Source organism: Nerophis ophidion, linkage group LG08, assembly GCF_033978795.1.
Source record: "Nerophis ophidion isolate RoL-2023_Sa linkage group LG08, RoL_Noph_v1.0, whole genome shotgun sequence".
Taxonomy (NCBI): Eukaryota; Metazoa; Chordata; class Actinopteri; order Syngnathiformes; family Syngnathidae; genus Nerophis; species Nerophis ophidion.
The window spans coordinates 8,085,116-8,102,126 of NC_084618.1; the positions used below are offsets into that span (position 1 = coordinate 8,085,116).

Consider the following 17,011-nt stretch of genomic DNA (forward strand, 5'->3'; position numbering starts at 1 on the left):
TCCTCCTTTTTCATTGTCCCATTTACTCTCTGTAAAGCACAAGTTTCATTAGCAGCAAAACAGGCCCAGAGCATAATACTACCACCAGCATGCTTGACAGTATGTGTAATGTTCCTGTAATTAAAGACCTCACTCACCTCTTCTCCTCCAAACATATTGCTGGGTATTGTGGCCAAACAGCTACATTTTTTTTTCATCCAACCACAGGTTAAGGTTTTAGAATGGCCTTTCCAAAGCCCTGACTTAAACAGAAAATAATGCTGAGTTTTTATTGTCATTGTCAGAAAAGTACATCCCTTCACTTTTGTAGTTAAACAAATAGAACCAAACTAGACTAGAAAGGACTAGACATCACATGGACAAAGATAAAACCTCCTGGAGGAAAGTTTGTGGTCAGATGAAATAAAAATTGAGCTGTTTGGCCACAATACCCAGCAATACGTTTGGAGGAGAAAAGGTGAGGCCTTTAATTACAGGAACACCACACCTACCGTCAATCATGGTGGTGGTAGTAGTATAATGCTCTGGGCTCCGTTTTGCTGCCAATAAAACTGGTGCTTTACAGAGAGTAAATGGGACTATGAAAAAGGAGGATTACCTCCAAATTCTTTAGGACAACCTAAAATCATCAGCCGTTGGGTGTTCCAACAGGACAATGACCCCCTAACACATGTCAAAAGTGGTAAAGGAATGGCTAAATCAGGCTACAAAGAAGGTTTTAGAATGGCCTACCAAAAGTCCTGACTTAAACGTGTGGACAATGCTGAAGAAACAAGTCCATGTCAGAAAAACAACAAATTTAGCAAAACTGCACCAATTTTGTCAAGAGGAGTGGTCAAAAATTCAACCAGAAGCTTGTGGATGGCTACCAAATGTGCCCTATTTCAGTGAAACTTGCCAAGGGACATTTAACCAAATATTAGCATTGCTGTATGTATACTTTTGACCAGGCAGATTTGCTCGCATTTTCAGTAGACCCATAATAAATTCATTAAAGAGCCAAACTTCATGAATATTTTTTGTGACCAACAAGTATGTGCTCCAATCACTCTATCACACAAAAAAATAAGCGTTGTAGAAATGATTGGAAACTCAAGACAGCCATGACATTATGTTCTTTACAAGTGTATGTAAACTTTAGACCACGACTGTAGCTTTTCAACAGAATGTATTTCGCTGTCGTCGCTTGTTGCTAGGCAGATTCCAAAGAGGAAAGGACAGGGAGATTCGACAGGAACAGGAAGTCAAATAGGCACCTACTAATTGCATACTTACTAATAACTCAATTTTAACGATTCCAGTGGGCTGAATACTTTAATGGCACTCGTGTGACCCAACAATGTGTTGTTTCTGTCATGTGATCGCTATCCCCCGCTCCAGACCCAAATAATTACTACCATAGACGCAACGAGGTCATCACCACCGACGAGTTGGACTTCACGCATCACAGCTACAAAGAAATGAGGCAGGTGAGTTGCTCTTAGGTACAGCTAATTGAATTAACTGTGTGTTTGTTTTAACTAGTCTTTTGGATTTGATTTTATACAACAGAGCCTTTTTGATTGAGTAAATTCAATTTAGAGACGGATTTTTTAAATATATTTTTTATACAAGCACATGTAAATTGTATTTAATTTAATATAAGTATTCATTTTTTTAATGTTTTTTTTTTTCTTAATTTCATCTTATTATTATACATTATTATATGGCTTGATTTAATTTAAGATATATTGTTTTTTTCATCCATCCATCAATTTTCTACTGCTTGTCCCTCTCTGGGTCACGGTGGTGCTGGAGCCTATCACAGCTTCACTTGGAAGGAAGGCGGGGTCACACTCACATTCACACATTAGGGCCAATTTAGTGTTGCCACATATCCCCAAATGCATGTCCTTAGAGGTGGGAGGAACCCTTTTGTATTATATAATTATTTCAGTAGCACATTTAATTTAAGGATTTATTGTTTTAATCTTATTTTAATTTTCTCGTTATAATTATTACTGCATACTGGCTAATTTGATTTAATAATTATTTTACCGGCACATTTCATTTATGAGGTGTAGTAATTTTATATTAGTTTTTATTTTAATTTAATTTTGTGGTTATAAATATTACTGTGCACAGTCTAATTTAATTTAAAATACCGGTACTGTAGAGTTTGTTTTATTTGTAATAATATAATTATTTCACCGGTACATCCATCCATCCATCCTTTTTCTAATGCTTGTCCCTTTCGGGGTCGCGGGGGGTGCATCTCAGCTGCATTTGTTTAACTTAGTGAATTAAATTTAAAATTTAATTCTATTGTTTTTATTTTATTTTCATCCTACTGTTATGTTATAATTATTACTTTATACTGGCTAATAGATATATATATATATATATATATATACACACATGTTTATTTTTTATATTATTTTTTCGGCACATTTAGATTATGAGTGGTAGTAATTGATTATGATGTTTTTAGTTTTTATTTAATTTTATGGTTATAAATAAAATTGTCTGATGGCAAATTTATTTTGGATACTCTATCAGTTTTTGTTTGTTTTGTATTATTGTATTTATTTTAGTTGCACAACTTAGTGAATAAAATTTAGAAGCGGTAGAAATTTTATTTTATTTTTTGTTAGTTTTTTTACCATCGTATTGCTAATTTAATATGAGACGGATATATATTATTGTATAATGTCATTTTTCCGGCACATCTAATTTGATTGAATTCATGGGCGGTAGTAATTTATTTTAATTTAATTCTATGGTTATAAATATTATTATGTACCATCTAATTAAATTTCGGATACTGTTTTTTCACAACTTGGAAAAATATATATTTTTTAAAAAGGGTTGTATTTGTATTTTTTTTCCATCTTATTTTCAGTTTATTGTTATAATTGGCTTCACGGTGGCAGAGGGGTTAGTGCGTCTGCCTCACAATACGAAGTTCCTGCAGTCGTGGGTTAAAATCCAGGCTCGGGATCTTTCTGTGTGGAGTTTGCATGTTCTCCCCGTGAATGCGTGGGTTCCCTCCGGGTACTCCGGCTTCCTCCCACTTCCAAAAACATGCACCTGGGGATAGGTTGATTGGCAACACTAAATTGGCCCTAGTGTGTGAATGTGAGTGTGAATGTTGTCTGTCTATCTGTGTTGGCCATGCGATGAGGTGGCGACTTGTCCAGGGTGTACCCTGCCTTCCGCCCGATTGTAGCTGAGATAGGCGCCAGCGCCCCCTGCGACCCCAAAAGGGAATAAGCGGTAGAAAATGGATGTTATAATTGCCACACCAGCTCATTTAATTTAGTATTCTCTTTCCCACAGTTTTATTTATTATTATAATTATACTGGCTCATCTAATTTAATTTTAGAGAGGTAAATATTGTATTTGATTTATGATTCATATTATTATTATTGTTTATTTATTCTAAGCATGGGAGTTGTTTTACTATTTATATTTTTTATTATCATATCAGCACATCTCATTTAATTGAATTATAGTTTTTTGCTGTTATATTGGAGGAGCAGCTCGGAGTTGAAAGCCACGCCCAATAATAAATATTATTATTGTACTTATGATTATTAAAGGCCTACTGAAACCCACTACTACCGACCACGCAGTCTGATAGTTTATATATCAATGATGAAATATTAACATTGCAACACATGCCAACACGGCCGGTTTAGTTTTCTAAATTACAATTTAAAATTTCACGCGGAGTTTCCTGTTGAAAACGTTGCGGAATGATGACGCGTGTTTGTGACGATATTGGTAGGAGGGGACATGTTAGCCCAGCACCACTTACGGATAAAAGTCGTCTCTTTTCATTGAGCAATTACACAGTATTTTGGACATCTGTGTTGCTGAATCTTTTGCAATTTGTTCAATTAATAATGGAGAAGTCAAATAAGATCGCTGTTGGTGGAAAGCGGTGGATTGCAGCTGCCTTTAGCACCGAAACACAGCCGGTGTTTCTTTGTTTGTTGTAAACTTTTAACACAGAGCGGTCAAGCGAACATGTTTCTCCACGTCAATCAGCAAGTTTTTGGATGGGAAAATTGTGATATTAAGTCGGCTCTTGAGCGGATTACGTGACATCATCCTGCAGCTCAAAAAGGCAGCTGTGATCTTGGCTCCCTGGCTTCTCTCAGAGACACTGGCGTTCACCGCAGCCATCCGACTTTCAGGTATGACTTTATAATCTCACTAAAATACTATTAACACAATAAGCAGATAAGGGATTTTCCAAAATTATCCTAGTAAATGTGTCTAATTACAACTGAAACTCTCTGTAAACGGCTTCCTGCCGCCATCGTGGGGGTTGCGTTGACCAAACAGGAACGACATCGCTTCGCAAAGGTTTGACTTTTATTTTTCAATAAGTCGCTCGCAGTGTCGGTCGGTCGCTCTTTCAGCTCCACCTCCGCTGCTCACGGCGGGCTCCTTTTCAGTCGCCGCGTCTTTCCTGTGCTGGTCTCGGTCGCTCCGTGGCTCTCCGTGGTTCTTGCTCGTCTGATCGCTCGTCTGGTCTTCTGTTTGGTTGTCTCCTACTACTTCTGCCCCGAGTGTTCCTCCTTCGCCCCTTTTATGCTGCAGCAGCAGCAGATGATGGGATTGAGAACAGGTGTGTAGTTTACGCACCTGACTGGACTGGCTGCAGCATCGCTCCGAGTGCGCCACGCCTCTCCTCTCTGCCGCATGCTCCGCCTCCTGGCCTCCCACTTGGGTAGGACAGCCATATTTCCTAGCCCGCTGTCGGCTTGTCGGCTCCGTCTCTCCACGCTCTCCCACTGCCGCCGCCTGGAGCCGTCGCCTTTTCTTTTTTTCTTTTTTTTTAGTGCTCCACTCTAACTTTCCTCATCCACAAATCTTTCATCCTCGCTGAAATTAATTGGGAAATCGTCGCTTTCTCCATCCGAATTGCCCTTACTGCTGGTGGCTCACATTATAAACAATGTGAGGATGTGAGGAGCCCGCACATCGTCTGCTACTTCCGGTACAGGCAAGGCTTTTTTATTAGCGACCAAAAGTTGCGAACTTTATCGTCGACGTTCTCTACTAAATCCTTTCAGCAAAAATATGGCAATATCGCGAAATGATCAAGTATGACACATAGAATGGACCTGCCATCCCCGTTTAAATAAGAAAATCTCTTTTCAGTAGGCCTTTAAAGTATTGTTGAATAGTGCATACACGTGGGACCAGAGCAGCTGTTTAAGTTCCTATTAAAGTGATTAAGATGTTCTTTAGAGGAGCTCAGTGTCCTGTGCGGCTGTCGTGACCCCCGGTGACCCACACCCACCCCACCCCACTCGAAGAACGTGCAGCCATGCGTTTTTGATGTGTCGCCTTGAAACGCTCCAGCAGGAAGATGAAAGGGGAAATAAATGGATCCGCCTGTGTGTCGCACAGCGTCAAAGAAAGAAAGAAAAGGAGGCGCTATTTTTAAAAAGTGGGGCCCTGCAGAAACCCTTTTCCACCCCCGTGACATTTCTTTTCTCCGTGCAGGTAGCTGATAGTGCTCCTCGCCACTTTTACATAAAAACGCCATTGTGACTTCCTGCCAGCGAGGACGTCCTCCTTTGCTACATGAAATATGGAAAATGACCTTCATGGCTGTACAGTAGCTCTGCTGGGAAGAGAAGCGGGTGGGGAAAAAGAATAGATTTTGCCGTTAAACACTTGGGAAACCAAAAAATGGTCACATTTATAAATATAACTATGTCAAGCATCAAAATCAATAAGATTCTTGCCTTGGCAAGAATGACGTGCTTCCTCTACGTTTTGGCTATTTTTCGATAAACAAATAGGGTTATTTTAGTTAATTACTGTGCATGAGTCCATTTGAAAGGAGTCCAGCATTAAACAGACATAGTTCCAAAGCTATTTGTTTTCAGCCACCTTGTGATAAATCAATAGGTTTCTCACTTTGACAAAACATTTAAAGAGTCAATTGCAGTAATGACAGGAAACGCAACATAGTGTTCTTGCTTGGTTTATAGACTTAAATGATAGACTAAGAGACCTATGTTACCTTTTCTATCTTTTGTCAGGTGTCACTTAAGATCAATAGAGTTCTTGTTATGACACAGTTGAGTCTAATCAATAGGGTTCTTGCTTAATATTTAGACGTAAATTATAGACACAGAGACCAATGCTAACTTTTCTATCTTTTGTCAGGTGTCACTTAAAATAATAGAGTTCTTGTTTTGGCAGAGTTGAGTCAAACCAATAGAGTTCTTGCTTAATTTATAGACTTAATTCAGACTAAAAGACCTACTTTACCTTTTGTATGTTTTGTCAGGTGTCACTTAAAATCAATAGAGTTCTTGTTTTGACACAGTCGAGTAAAATCAATAGGGTTCTTGCTTAATTTATAGACTTAAATCAGACTAAAAGACCTACTTTACCTTTTCTATGTTTTGTCAGGTGTCACTTAAAATCAATAGAGTTCTTGTTTTGACAAAGTTGAGTCAAATTATTAGGGTTCTTGCTCAATGTATAAACTTGACTGCCGTCTGTTACCTTTTTTGTCAAGTATCATTCAAAATCATTATAGTTCTTGTTTTGGGAGAGTTGAGTTGTCTCAATAGGGTTCTTGCGCAATGTATAGACTTAAATTATAGACTAAGAGACCTACGTTATCTTTTCTATATTTTGTCAGGTGTCACTTAAAATCAATAGAGTTCTTGTTTTGACACAGTCGAGTAAAATCTATAGGGTTATTGCTTTGTTACAAGTTGATGCTGCACTCATTTTATGGACTATAACTTTAAAATGACAAGTTATAGTCATCAGGTATTACTCAAAATCAACAGAATTCTTGCTTTGTGTCAAATCATGGAGTTCTTGCCTAGATAAAGAGTGATACTCATTTTATAAACCATTATCCCTATGCTACATTATTTGTCCTCTTCAAATTTCACTCAAAATCAATAGGGTTCTTACTTTGTGTAAAATCACGGAGTTCTTGTTAGACACGTAATGATACACATTTTATAAACCATTAGCACCATGCTACCTTTTCTAACATTTGTCAAGTATCACTCAATATCAATAGAGTTCTTGTTTTGTCCTTTGTGTAGTATCATTCAAAATCAGTAGAGTTCTTGTCTTGACACATTTAAGTCAAATCATTAGGGTTCTTGCTTAATTCATAGACTGAAATTATAGACTACGACACCTATTTTACCTTGTCTTTCTTTTGTCAGGTGTCACTTAAAATCAATAGAGTTCTTGCTTTGACACAGTCAAATCAATAGCGTTCTTGGCTTGTCACAAGTTGATGCTGCACTCGTTTTATAGGCTATTACTTAATAATGACAAATTCATTCTAATTTATCAGGTGTGACTCAAAATCAACAGAATTCTTACTTTGTGTCAAATTATGCTTATATACAGAGTGATACACATTTTATAAACCATTCGCCCCATGATACCTTTTCTGTCCTTTGCCAAATATCACTCAAAATCAATAGAGTCCTTGTTTTGTCCTTTGTCAAGTATCATTCAAAATCAGTAGAGTTCTTGTTTTGACAGAGTTAAGTCAAATCATTAGGGTTCTTGCTTAATTTATAGACTGAAATTATAGACTAAAGTGAAATCTGACTCTTGTTTTGACACAGTCGAGTTGAATCAATACAAATCTTGCTTTGTTACGAGTTGATGCTGCAGTCATTTTGTAGGCTATAACTTAATAATGAAAAATCCATTCTAATTCATCAGGTATTACTCAAAATCAACAGGATTCTGACTTTGTGTCAAATTATGCTTGGATACAGAGTGATGCACATTTTAAAAAAGATTAGCTCCATGCTACCTTTTCTGACATTTGTCAAGTATCACTGAAAATTAATAAAGTTCTTGTGTTTTCATTTTTCAAGTATCATTCAAAATCAATAGCCTTTTTTTTGACACAGTCCAGTCAAATCAATAGGGTTATTGTTTAATTTAAAGATTAACATCATAGACTAAGAGGCCTACCTTTTCTTTCTTTTGTCATGTGTCACTTAAAATCAATAGAGTTCTTGTTTTGACACAGTCAAGTCAAATCAATAGCGTTCTTGCTTTGTTACAAGTTGATGCTGCACTCGTTTTATAGGCTATTACTTAATAATGACAAATTCATTCTAATTTATCAGGTGTGACTGAAAATCAATAGAATTCTTACTTTGTGTCAAATTATGCTTAGTTCCAGAGTTATACACATTTTAAAAAAGATTAGCCCCATGCTACCTTTTCTGACATTTGTTAAGTATCACTGAAAATTAATAAAGTTCTTGTTTTGTTGTTGGTCTAGTATCATTCAAATTCAATAGAGTTCTTGTTTTGACACAGTCGAGTCAAATCAATGAGGTTATTGCTTAATTTAAAGACTGAAATTATAGACTAAAAGACCTACGTTACCTTTTCTTTCTTTTGTCAAGTGTTACTTAAAATCAATAGAGTTCTTGTCTTGACACAGTCGAGTCAAATCAATAGGGTTCTTGCTTAATTTATGGACTTAAATTATAGACCAAGAGACCTATGTTACCTTTTCTATCTTTTGTCAGGTGTCACTTAAAATCAATAAGAGTTATTGTCTTGACACAGTCGAGTCAAATCAATAGGGTTCTTGCTTAAATGTAGTTGTTCTAAGGAGGAAGTGAAAGGCTGATGAATGAATGAATGCTTGTCCACAGCTGATGAAGGTGGTGAATGAAATGTGCCCCAACATCACTCGCATCTACAACATCGGCAAAAGCCACAGCGGCCTCAAACTGTACGCCATCGAGATTTCCGACAACCCGGGCGAGCACGAAACGGGTGAGCGAGGGCGGACGTGCGGGTGTGACAACGGCGCTGAGTGCGTATTTAACCTGCGCTCCCCTCGCCGCCTCAGGTGAGCCCGAGTTCCGCTACACGGCCGGTTCCCACGGCAACGAGGTGCTGGGCCGGGAGCTGCTGCTGCTGCTGATGCAGTTCATGTGCGTGGAGTACCTGTCGGGCAACCAGCGCGTCAGACACCTGGTGGAGGAGACCAGGATCCACCTGCTGCCGTCCGTCAACCCCGATGGCTACGAGAAAGCCTTCCAAGCGGTAGGTCCGTCAAGCTTTTTACAGTCCTCACGCCCAGGGCCTCTGATGAGTAATCGGCCGGGCAGGTGTGCGCTCGCTCCTGATGAGGTGCAGGTGCACACACTGATGTGCTTTCATGTCACTGCAGCATGTCAGCTTTCATCCTCATAATCACACGCCACGCATCCCTGCTGCAGACCTGTTGTCTTCCGGCTACCCTGCTACAAACATCAATAGGAAAAGACATACTTATTTAAATCCAAATGTAGTAATAGTCATTATAATACATATTTTTTAATCAATGTATTTTTTACCAAATGGAGATAAAAAAAAGGAAAAAATTATAAAAATGGACACGTTTTAACGATGTACATTCCGAAATCCTAGAAATTCAATATATATATATATATATATATATATGTGTGTGTGTATATGTATATATATACACACGTGTGTGTATGTATGTATATATATATATATATATATATATATATACGTGTGTGTGTATATGTATACATGTGTGTATATATATATATGTATATATATATATATATATATTAGGGGTGGGCAAATTAATGCGTTAATTACGAGTTAACTCATCAATCTATTAACGCTGACAATTATTTTATCGCACATTTGCGTATGTTGTTTACATGCTTTTATTTTGTTAACGCCTTTTCTTATAAAGATGGTGGCGCCCGGACGGGCTTCGCCGTGGAGGGGCTGTTGGTAAAGATGGAATATTTGGCAAAAATACCGGACAATTCTGCAAATTTCATGGCTGGCTTACAGCGTGGTCACTCCGGGATCACTTACGACCGCCAGACAATTCTGAATGTGGATAGATCGGGCCGTTTTGGACTGAATGACGCGTGCTTGCTAGACCGGCTAGCTAGCATGGGAATACTTTGCCGGCTACATCCAGCGGCCTGTGAAGCAGCAGAGTATATGTGTTGTCTGTCTATTTATGAATAATGCAGACCAGGAGTGTTGGCTGAGTTCTTAACGTTTGCTTTCATCGCGTGCATATCACAACATACAAGATGCCGTCATGGCGACACACAACCTTTACCGGGCTACCGCGCATGCTCGTGACTCCTGTTGCATGCTGGGTAGGGTAGTTCTTTTTTCCCCTGGCTCATAACATCACAATATAGTACCATGTATATGATGCCTTCAGTTTATCAAAGCACCAAGCAAACAATCGGAAATTTCCCATCATATCAATTCTTAGATATGGTCATAATTATTTTAAGTGCACTACGCAGAATAAACACAACATTATTAATATTGCTACTACGGATAATTTAATCAAAAATTCCCAAAACAGCCCACTACCTATAATATAGGTTTTTTAAACATAAGATCCCTGATAAAAAAAAATGTTTCTGCTACCTCAGAAATTGCCTGTTCGGATGTTATGATTGTGGCTCAGAGATTTGTATGTAGATTATATTTATTTTCCATAACAAACAGGATAACTTAAATACCCTGGCAGTGGCAATAAGCTTAAATGTTTGTATTTACATTTTTTGAGTTGATTTTCATAAAATATGCTATTTAACTGCTACTGTTTAACAAGGACTGATTTGAATTGTGTTTTGGCGCTTTTGTTCATGTGGGAGAATATTCCAATAAAGGTGCACTACACACTACTTTTGAATTCATTATTGGGCTTTGCGTATACAATGCAGTTAATCGCGATTAATCAGAGAAAAAGTGCGATTAACTTTGATTAAATTTTTTAATCGTTGCCCAGCCCTAATATATATATATATATATATATATATATATATATATATATATATATATATATATCCATCCATCCATCCATTTTCTACCGCTTATTCCCTTTCGGGGTCGCGGGGGGCGCTGGCGCCTATCTCAGCTACAATCGGGCGGAAGGCAGGGTACACCCTGGACAAGTCGCCACCTCATCACAGGGCCAACACAGATAGACAGACAACATTCACACTCACATCACACACTAGGGCCAATTTAGTGTTGCCAATCAACCTATCCCCAGGTGCATGTCTTTGGAAGTGGGAGGAAGCCGGAGTACCCGGAGGGAACCCACGCATTCACGGGGAGAACATGCAAACTCCACACAGAAAGATCCCGAGCCTGGATTTGAACCCAGGACTGCAGGAACTTCGTATTGTGAGGCAGACGCACTAACCCCTCTGCCACCGTGAAGCCCCTATATATATATATATATATATATATATATATATATATATATATATATATATATATATTTACATATACACATATATGTGTGTGTGTATATACATATATATTTGTATATATATATACATGTATATGTATACACGTGTATATAGGTATGTATATACGTGTCTGTGTATGTATATTTATATATATGTATATATATATATGTGTATATGTTTATATATATACACGTGTGTGTGTGTATATATACGTATATACGTGTTTGTGTGTATATGTGTTTACACATATGTATATATGTGTGTGTATATGTATATGTGTGTATATATATATATATGTATATATATATACATATACACATATGTGTGCATGTATATATATATATATTTATATATATATATACATATACACATATCTGTGCATGTATATATATATATACATATACACATATGTGTGCCTGTGTGTGTGTATGTATATATATATATATATATATGTATGTATGTATGTATGTATATATGTGTGTGTGTGTATATATATATGTGTTAATGTATTTATACGTGTGTTTGTATATATATGTGTATATGTATATGTGTGTACACATATGTATATATATATGTGTCTATATGTATGTGTGTATATATACATATACACGTATATGTGTGTCTGTATATATATACAGTGTATGTATGTATATATGTGTGTGTTTGTGTGTATATATATGTATATATATGTATATATATATATATGTGTGTGTGTGTGTGTGTGTGTGTGTTTATGTATTTATATATACATGTGTGTGTGTATATATATGTGTATATATATATACATTATGTATATGTGGGTGTATATATATATGTCTGTGTGTATATATGTATGTATATATGTGTGTGTGTGTATATATATATAAATTTGCGTGTGTTTGCGTGTATATGTATAAAATTCTGTAAATCTAGAAATTGAATAAATCTTTAGTAAATATTGAGAAAATTGTCAATTGTAGAATAAATATGATGTTTTTAATATATTGAAATAATACTTTCTTTTTTAACTACATAGACATTTTCACAAAAAAAGAATTCAATAATAATAACCAAAAAATTACCATATTTTTAATATCTAAAATTTTAATAAATAAATATTTGTATAATTGTCCATTAATAAATTATACAATTTCAAATGAAAAATATGTATACAAATATTTCTGTTTACTATATTCCAACCAATTAACATTCCGCATTAGAATTTTTGAAAAGATATTTGTAAATATTTACTAAATAATATATCAAATTTAACAAAAACTATACTAATAAATATGAACTTTAAAATATATATACACGTTCAGAATAACTAGAAATTAAATAAATATTTTGTAAATATTAAGAACATTTTACATATACAAACTATAATACAATAAATATGTTTGTTTTTTTCAAATATATAAAATAATGAATTAATATGTTTTAAATAAATGGAAATTTTGATTTAAAAAATCTAAAAAATAAAAATTATCACATTGTAAATATAAAAAAAAATGTTTTATATTTTTGAAATTGTCCATAAAAAATGGATAAAATAAACACATTTTAGATAAAAATATGTATAAATACATTTCAGATAAATATATTTCAACTAAATTAATATTTACATTTCAAAAAATAATGTATAGCAGAAATAAAAATAAAAAGATTTTGAATGTGTACATTTTTGAATAACAAGAAATTAAATATATATTTTGTAAATATTATTTAGTAAAAAAAATAAATTCATCATATACCGACGTCCACTGGGTGTGAGTTTTCCTTGCCCTTGTCTGGGCCTACCAAGGATGTCGTAGTGGTTCGTGCAGCCCTTTGAGACACTAGTAATTTAGGGCTAGATAAGTAAACATTGATTAATTGATTGATATACAAACATATATACATATAAATATTAATAAAAAAACAACATCCCAAATAACTAGAAATAAAATACATGTTTTGTAAATATTAAGATTTTACATATACTTACAGTACAGTAAATATGCATGGTAAAAAAATATATAAATATATACACATTTAATTAATTTATTCCAGCTAATTACAGAATTCAATTTAAAAAAAAATCTACAAATAAAAATTACCACATTTTAAATATCCAAAATTTTAATATTTTTTTCTTATTAGTTGAATGGTTGTGTGATGCACATAAATTCAAATAAAAAATATATTTCAGATTAATATATTTCAACTAAATGGACATTTCCATCCATCCATCCATCCATTTTCTACCGCTTGTCCCTTACATTTCCATTTAAAAAAAATATAAATGAACATATTTTAAACATATACATCACTTGTTTTTTTTTTTTATTATAAAAAAAACATATGTACAAATAAAAATATGTTTTTAAAAATATAAATAACTACATGGAAAATCAACCGTCCATTGGAGTGGCAAGAAACAGAGCTTGTCTACTCCCACACCTGTGCCATAAGCAGCAATTCAGAACCAGCTGAACCTCAAATTAGCAAGCATGTGGCAACTTCGGCAAAAAAAAACTCCTCTGTGGGAAGAAACCTCGTACAGAACCTCGGCTCAGTGGGATGGCTATCTGTCTCGACCAGTTAGGTAGAGAGAGAGTGGAGGGCCATTGATTCGATTTGATTTGACCCCTCACCCATAATAGTAATATCAGACACTTTACAGCAAACTTGCACTTTCTTGAAGCTGCCTTGCATATAATAATACTTATGTAAAAGTGCATCAACCCACACAATTTCATTCTACAGTGTAGATTGCAGAAAGAATTGAAAATACTTACTCATACAAAACTTGTTCTTGCTGTTCTGCAGGGTTCTGAGCTCAGCGGCTGGTCTCTGGGCCGATGGAGCAACGACGGAATAGACATCCACCACAACTTCCCCGACCTTAACTCCATACTGTGGGAGGCTGAGGCCAAGAAGTGGATCCCTCGCCGCATGGCCAACCATTACGTGGCCGTCCCCGAGTGGTACCAGACCCAAAACGCCTCGGTGAGTCATTCTTGGAGAAATATTCCAATAGAAGAAGTGCATCAATACTTGAACCTTTATGTAGACCAGGGGTGTCCAAAGTGCGGCTCGGGGGCCATTTGCGGCCCACAGCTAATCGTTTACCGGCCCGCCACACGTTCTGCAAAAATTGCAAAATTGATAGTATTGCAAAAATAAAATCAAAAACATTTTAAAAAAGTGGAATGAGGTGAAATCTAATGAGAAAAAGTGGCAATGTTGACACAAAGCTGCCATGCAGGCAGTTTTTTTTTACCTCTTGTCTTTATTTCCTTTTTTCTCCATTGCTCCAAAAAAAAAAAAGGACAAAGAAATCTGTTATAACGAATTATTACTTAAAAATTATCACTTTAAATTGTTTTATGTGGAAAAAATATTGCATATTTTGTGTGGTTGCCATATAAAAACATCAAAGTGTTGACAAAAGAGCATAAAACAAAAAAAATAATAGTTTTAACTTAAAATCGACAGATATATCGGAAATTGATCTTGAAATTTAAGTGTTAAAAGTAATTCTAAAATACAAACTAAACTAAACGGTATAGCTCGGTTGGTAGAGTGGCTGTACCAGCAACTTGAGGGTTCCTGGTTCAATCCCAGCTTCTGCCATCCTAGTCACTGCTGTTGTGTCCTTGGGCAAGACACTTTACCCACCTCCTCCCAGTGCCACCCACACTGGTTTGAATGTAACTTAGATATTGGGTTTCACTATGTAAAGCGCTTTGAGTCACTAGAGAAAAAGTGCTATATAATTCACTTCACTATTCAAATTAAATTCAATATAATTGATGGATTCAACAAGGAAGTTCTAAAAGAAAAACTAACTTAAAAACTATTCAAATTAAATTAACTGACTGATTTTGACTAACAAAATTCTAAAAAAAATTAATTAACAAAACATTTGATTCAATAGAATTAACCACTTTGAGTAACGAAATAAAAAAATTATTCAATAATTCTAAAAATAAAATTCAATGGAATAATCATTTGACTCCCAAAATTGTAAAACAAATTACCTAAAAAGTATTAAAATTTAGTTCAATGGAATTGACATATTAGATTGACAAAATCCTAAGAACTTTAATAAAAAATATTCAAATTAAAGTGACTACAATTGACATAATATTTAATTAAGGATTTTCTAAAAGATAAACTAAAAGCTACTACAATTGAATTGAACAGAAATCGATTGGACAAGTTTGATTAACAAAATTCTAAAAAAGAAACTATTAAAATTCAATCAAATAAAAACTATAGAAACACATTTCCATAAAAGAAAACAACTGTATAAAATCTATTCAAATGTAATTCAATAGAATTAACAGATTTGATTAACCAAATCTTATCTGAGGAATTATTTTTAATGGCTGTCATATTAATATTTAATGATAAACTGTATTGATTATTTTAATTTAATAAATCTAATATATTATTTTGCATACCTTATTTGCTATACTTAAAATATAACATAATATATATTTATTAGTAAATTAAATATTAAATATTTTTTATGTAATTTTTTAGGAAATAATTACGACTTTTTTTTTTTTTTTCATCCTAGCTGTTTCTAATACTGCTTCTTTATTGGCTGTCACTTGCTAGTACATAATGTACTTAGGTAAGTGGTAGATTATCACTGTATGACTGAGTCCTGATGCGACCCCCACCTCCAGTTTGGCAAAAAAAGTGAGGAGAGGATCATCCACACTTCATCACACTGCAAGTTGTCACTCGTATTTAATTTTCTTTTCTCTCTCTTTTGGAGGGCGCAAAATATATTTTGTAGAACAACGCAAAAAATGTTAAGTCAAATTCAAAAGAATTGACAGATTTCACTTACAAAATTCTAAATAGTATCAAAATTAAATGGAATAAAATTGACCAATTTGATTGACATATTTGATTAAGGAAATTACAAAATACAAACTAAACTATTCAAATTAAGGTCAATAGAATTGACGGATTCAACAAGGAAGTTTTTAAAGAAATACTAACTAAAAACTATTCAAATTAAATTCAATAGAAATAGATTTGACTCCTGCGATGAGGTGGCGACTTGTCCAGGGTGTACCCCGCCTTCCGCCCGATTGTAGCTGAGATAGGCACCAGCGCAACCTGTGATCCCAAAGGGAATAATTGGTAAAAAATGGATGGATATATTTGACTAACACAATTCTAAAAAACTAATTAAAAACAGAGAAAATTTGATTCAATAGAATTAACCACTTTGAATTATGAAATTCAAAAATAATGTAATAATTCACATAAATAATTTACTAAAAACAAAAAAATATTTAATTCAATGGAATTAATCATTTGATTTCAAGAAATCTTAAAGAAATTACCTAAAAAGTATTAATTGTACTAATACAATTGACAGATTTGATTGACAAAATTCTAAGATATTTTATTAAAAATATTCAAATTAAATTGACTAAAATGTACATAGCATTTGATTAATAATTTTATAAAAGGTATACTAAACACTATTCAAATTAAATTGAATAGAAATAGAATGGACAGAGTTGATTAAGAAAAATCTAAAAATTTAAATTTAATATAATAAAATGGAAAAATTCGATGTAATGATAAATTCCCAAAAAAGAAAAAACTTTTATAAAATAAAATAAAATTTAATTCAATAGAATTGACAGATTTGATGAACCAAATCTTATCTGAGGAATTATTTTTAATGGATGTCATATTTTGGTTTAATGATATACTGTATTAGATTATTTAATAT

General features: G+C 34.3%; 1 protein-coding gene across 1 annotated transcript in view; it reads left to right on the forward strand.

Annotated features, from left to right (window-relative positions):
• The window catches only part of cpxm2 (carboxypeptidase X (M14 family), member 2), a 76,532-nt gene that overhangs the window by 41,301 nt on the left and 18,220 nt on the right, over window positions 1-17,011 (forward strand). Inside the window, exons 7-10 of the mRNA XM_061907587.1 lie at window positions 1,381-1,469; window positions 8,677-8,800; window positions 8,877-9,073; window positions 14,071-14,250. Of these exons, the coding sequence (XP_061763571.1) occupies window positions 1,381-1,469; window positions 8,677-8,800; window positions 8,877-9,073; window positions 14,071-14,250 (590 nt within the window). The remainder of the gene's footprint in view (window positions 1-1,380; window positions 1,470-8,676; window positions 8,801-8,876; window positions 9,074-14,070; window positions 14,251-17,011) is intronic.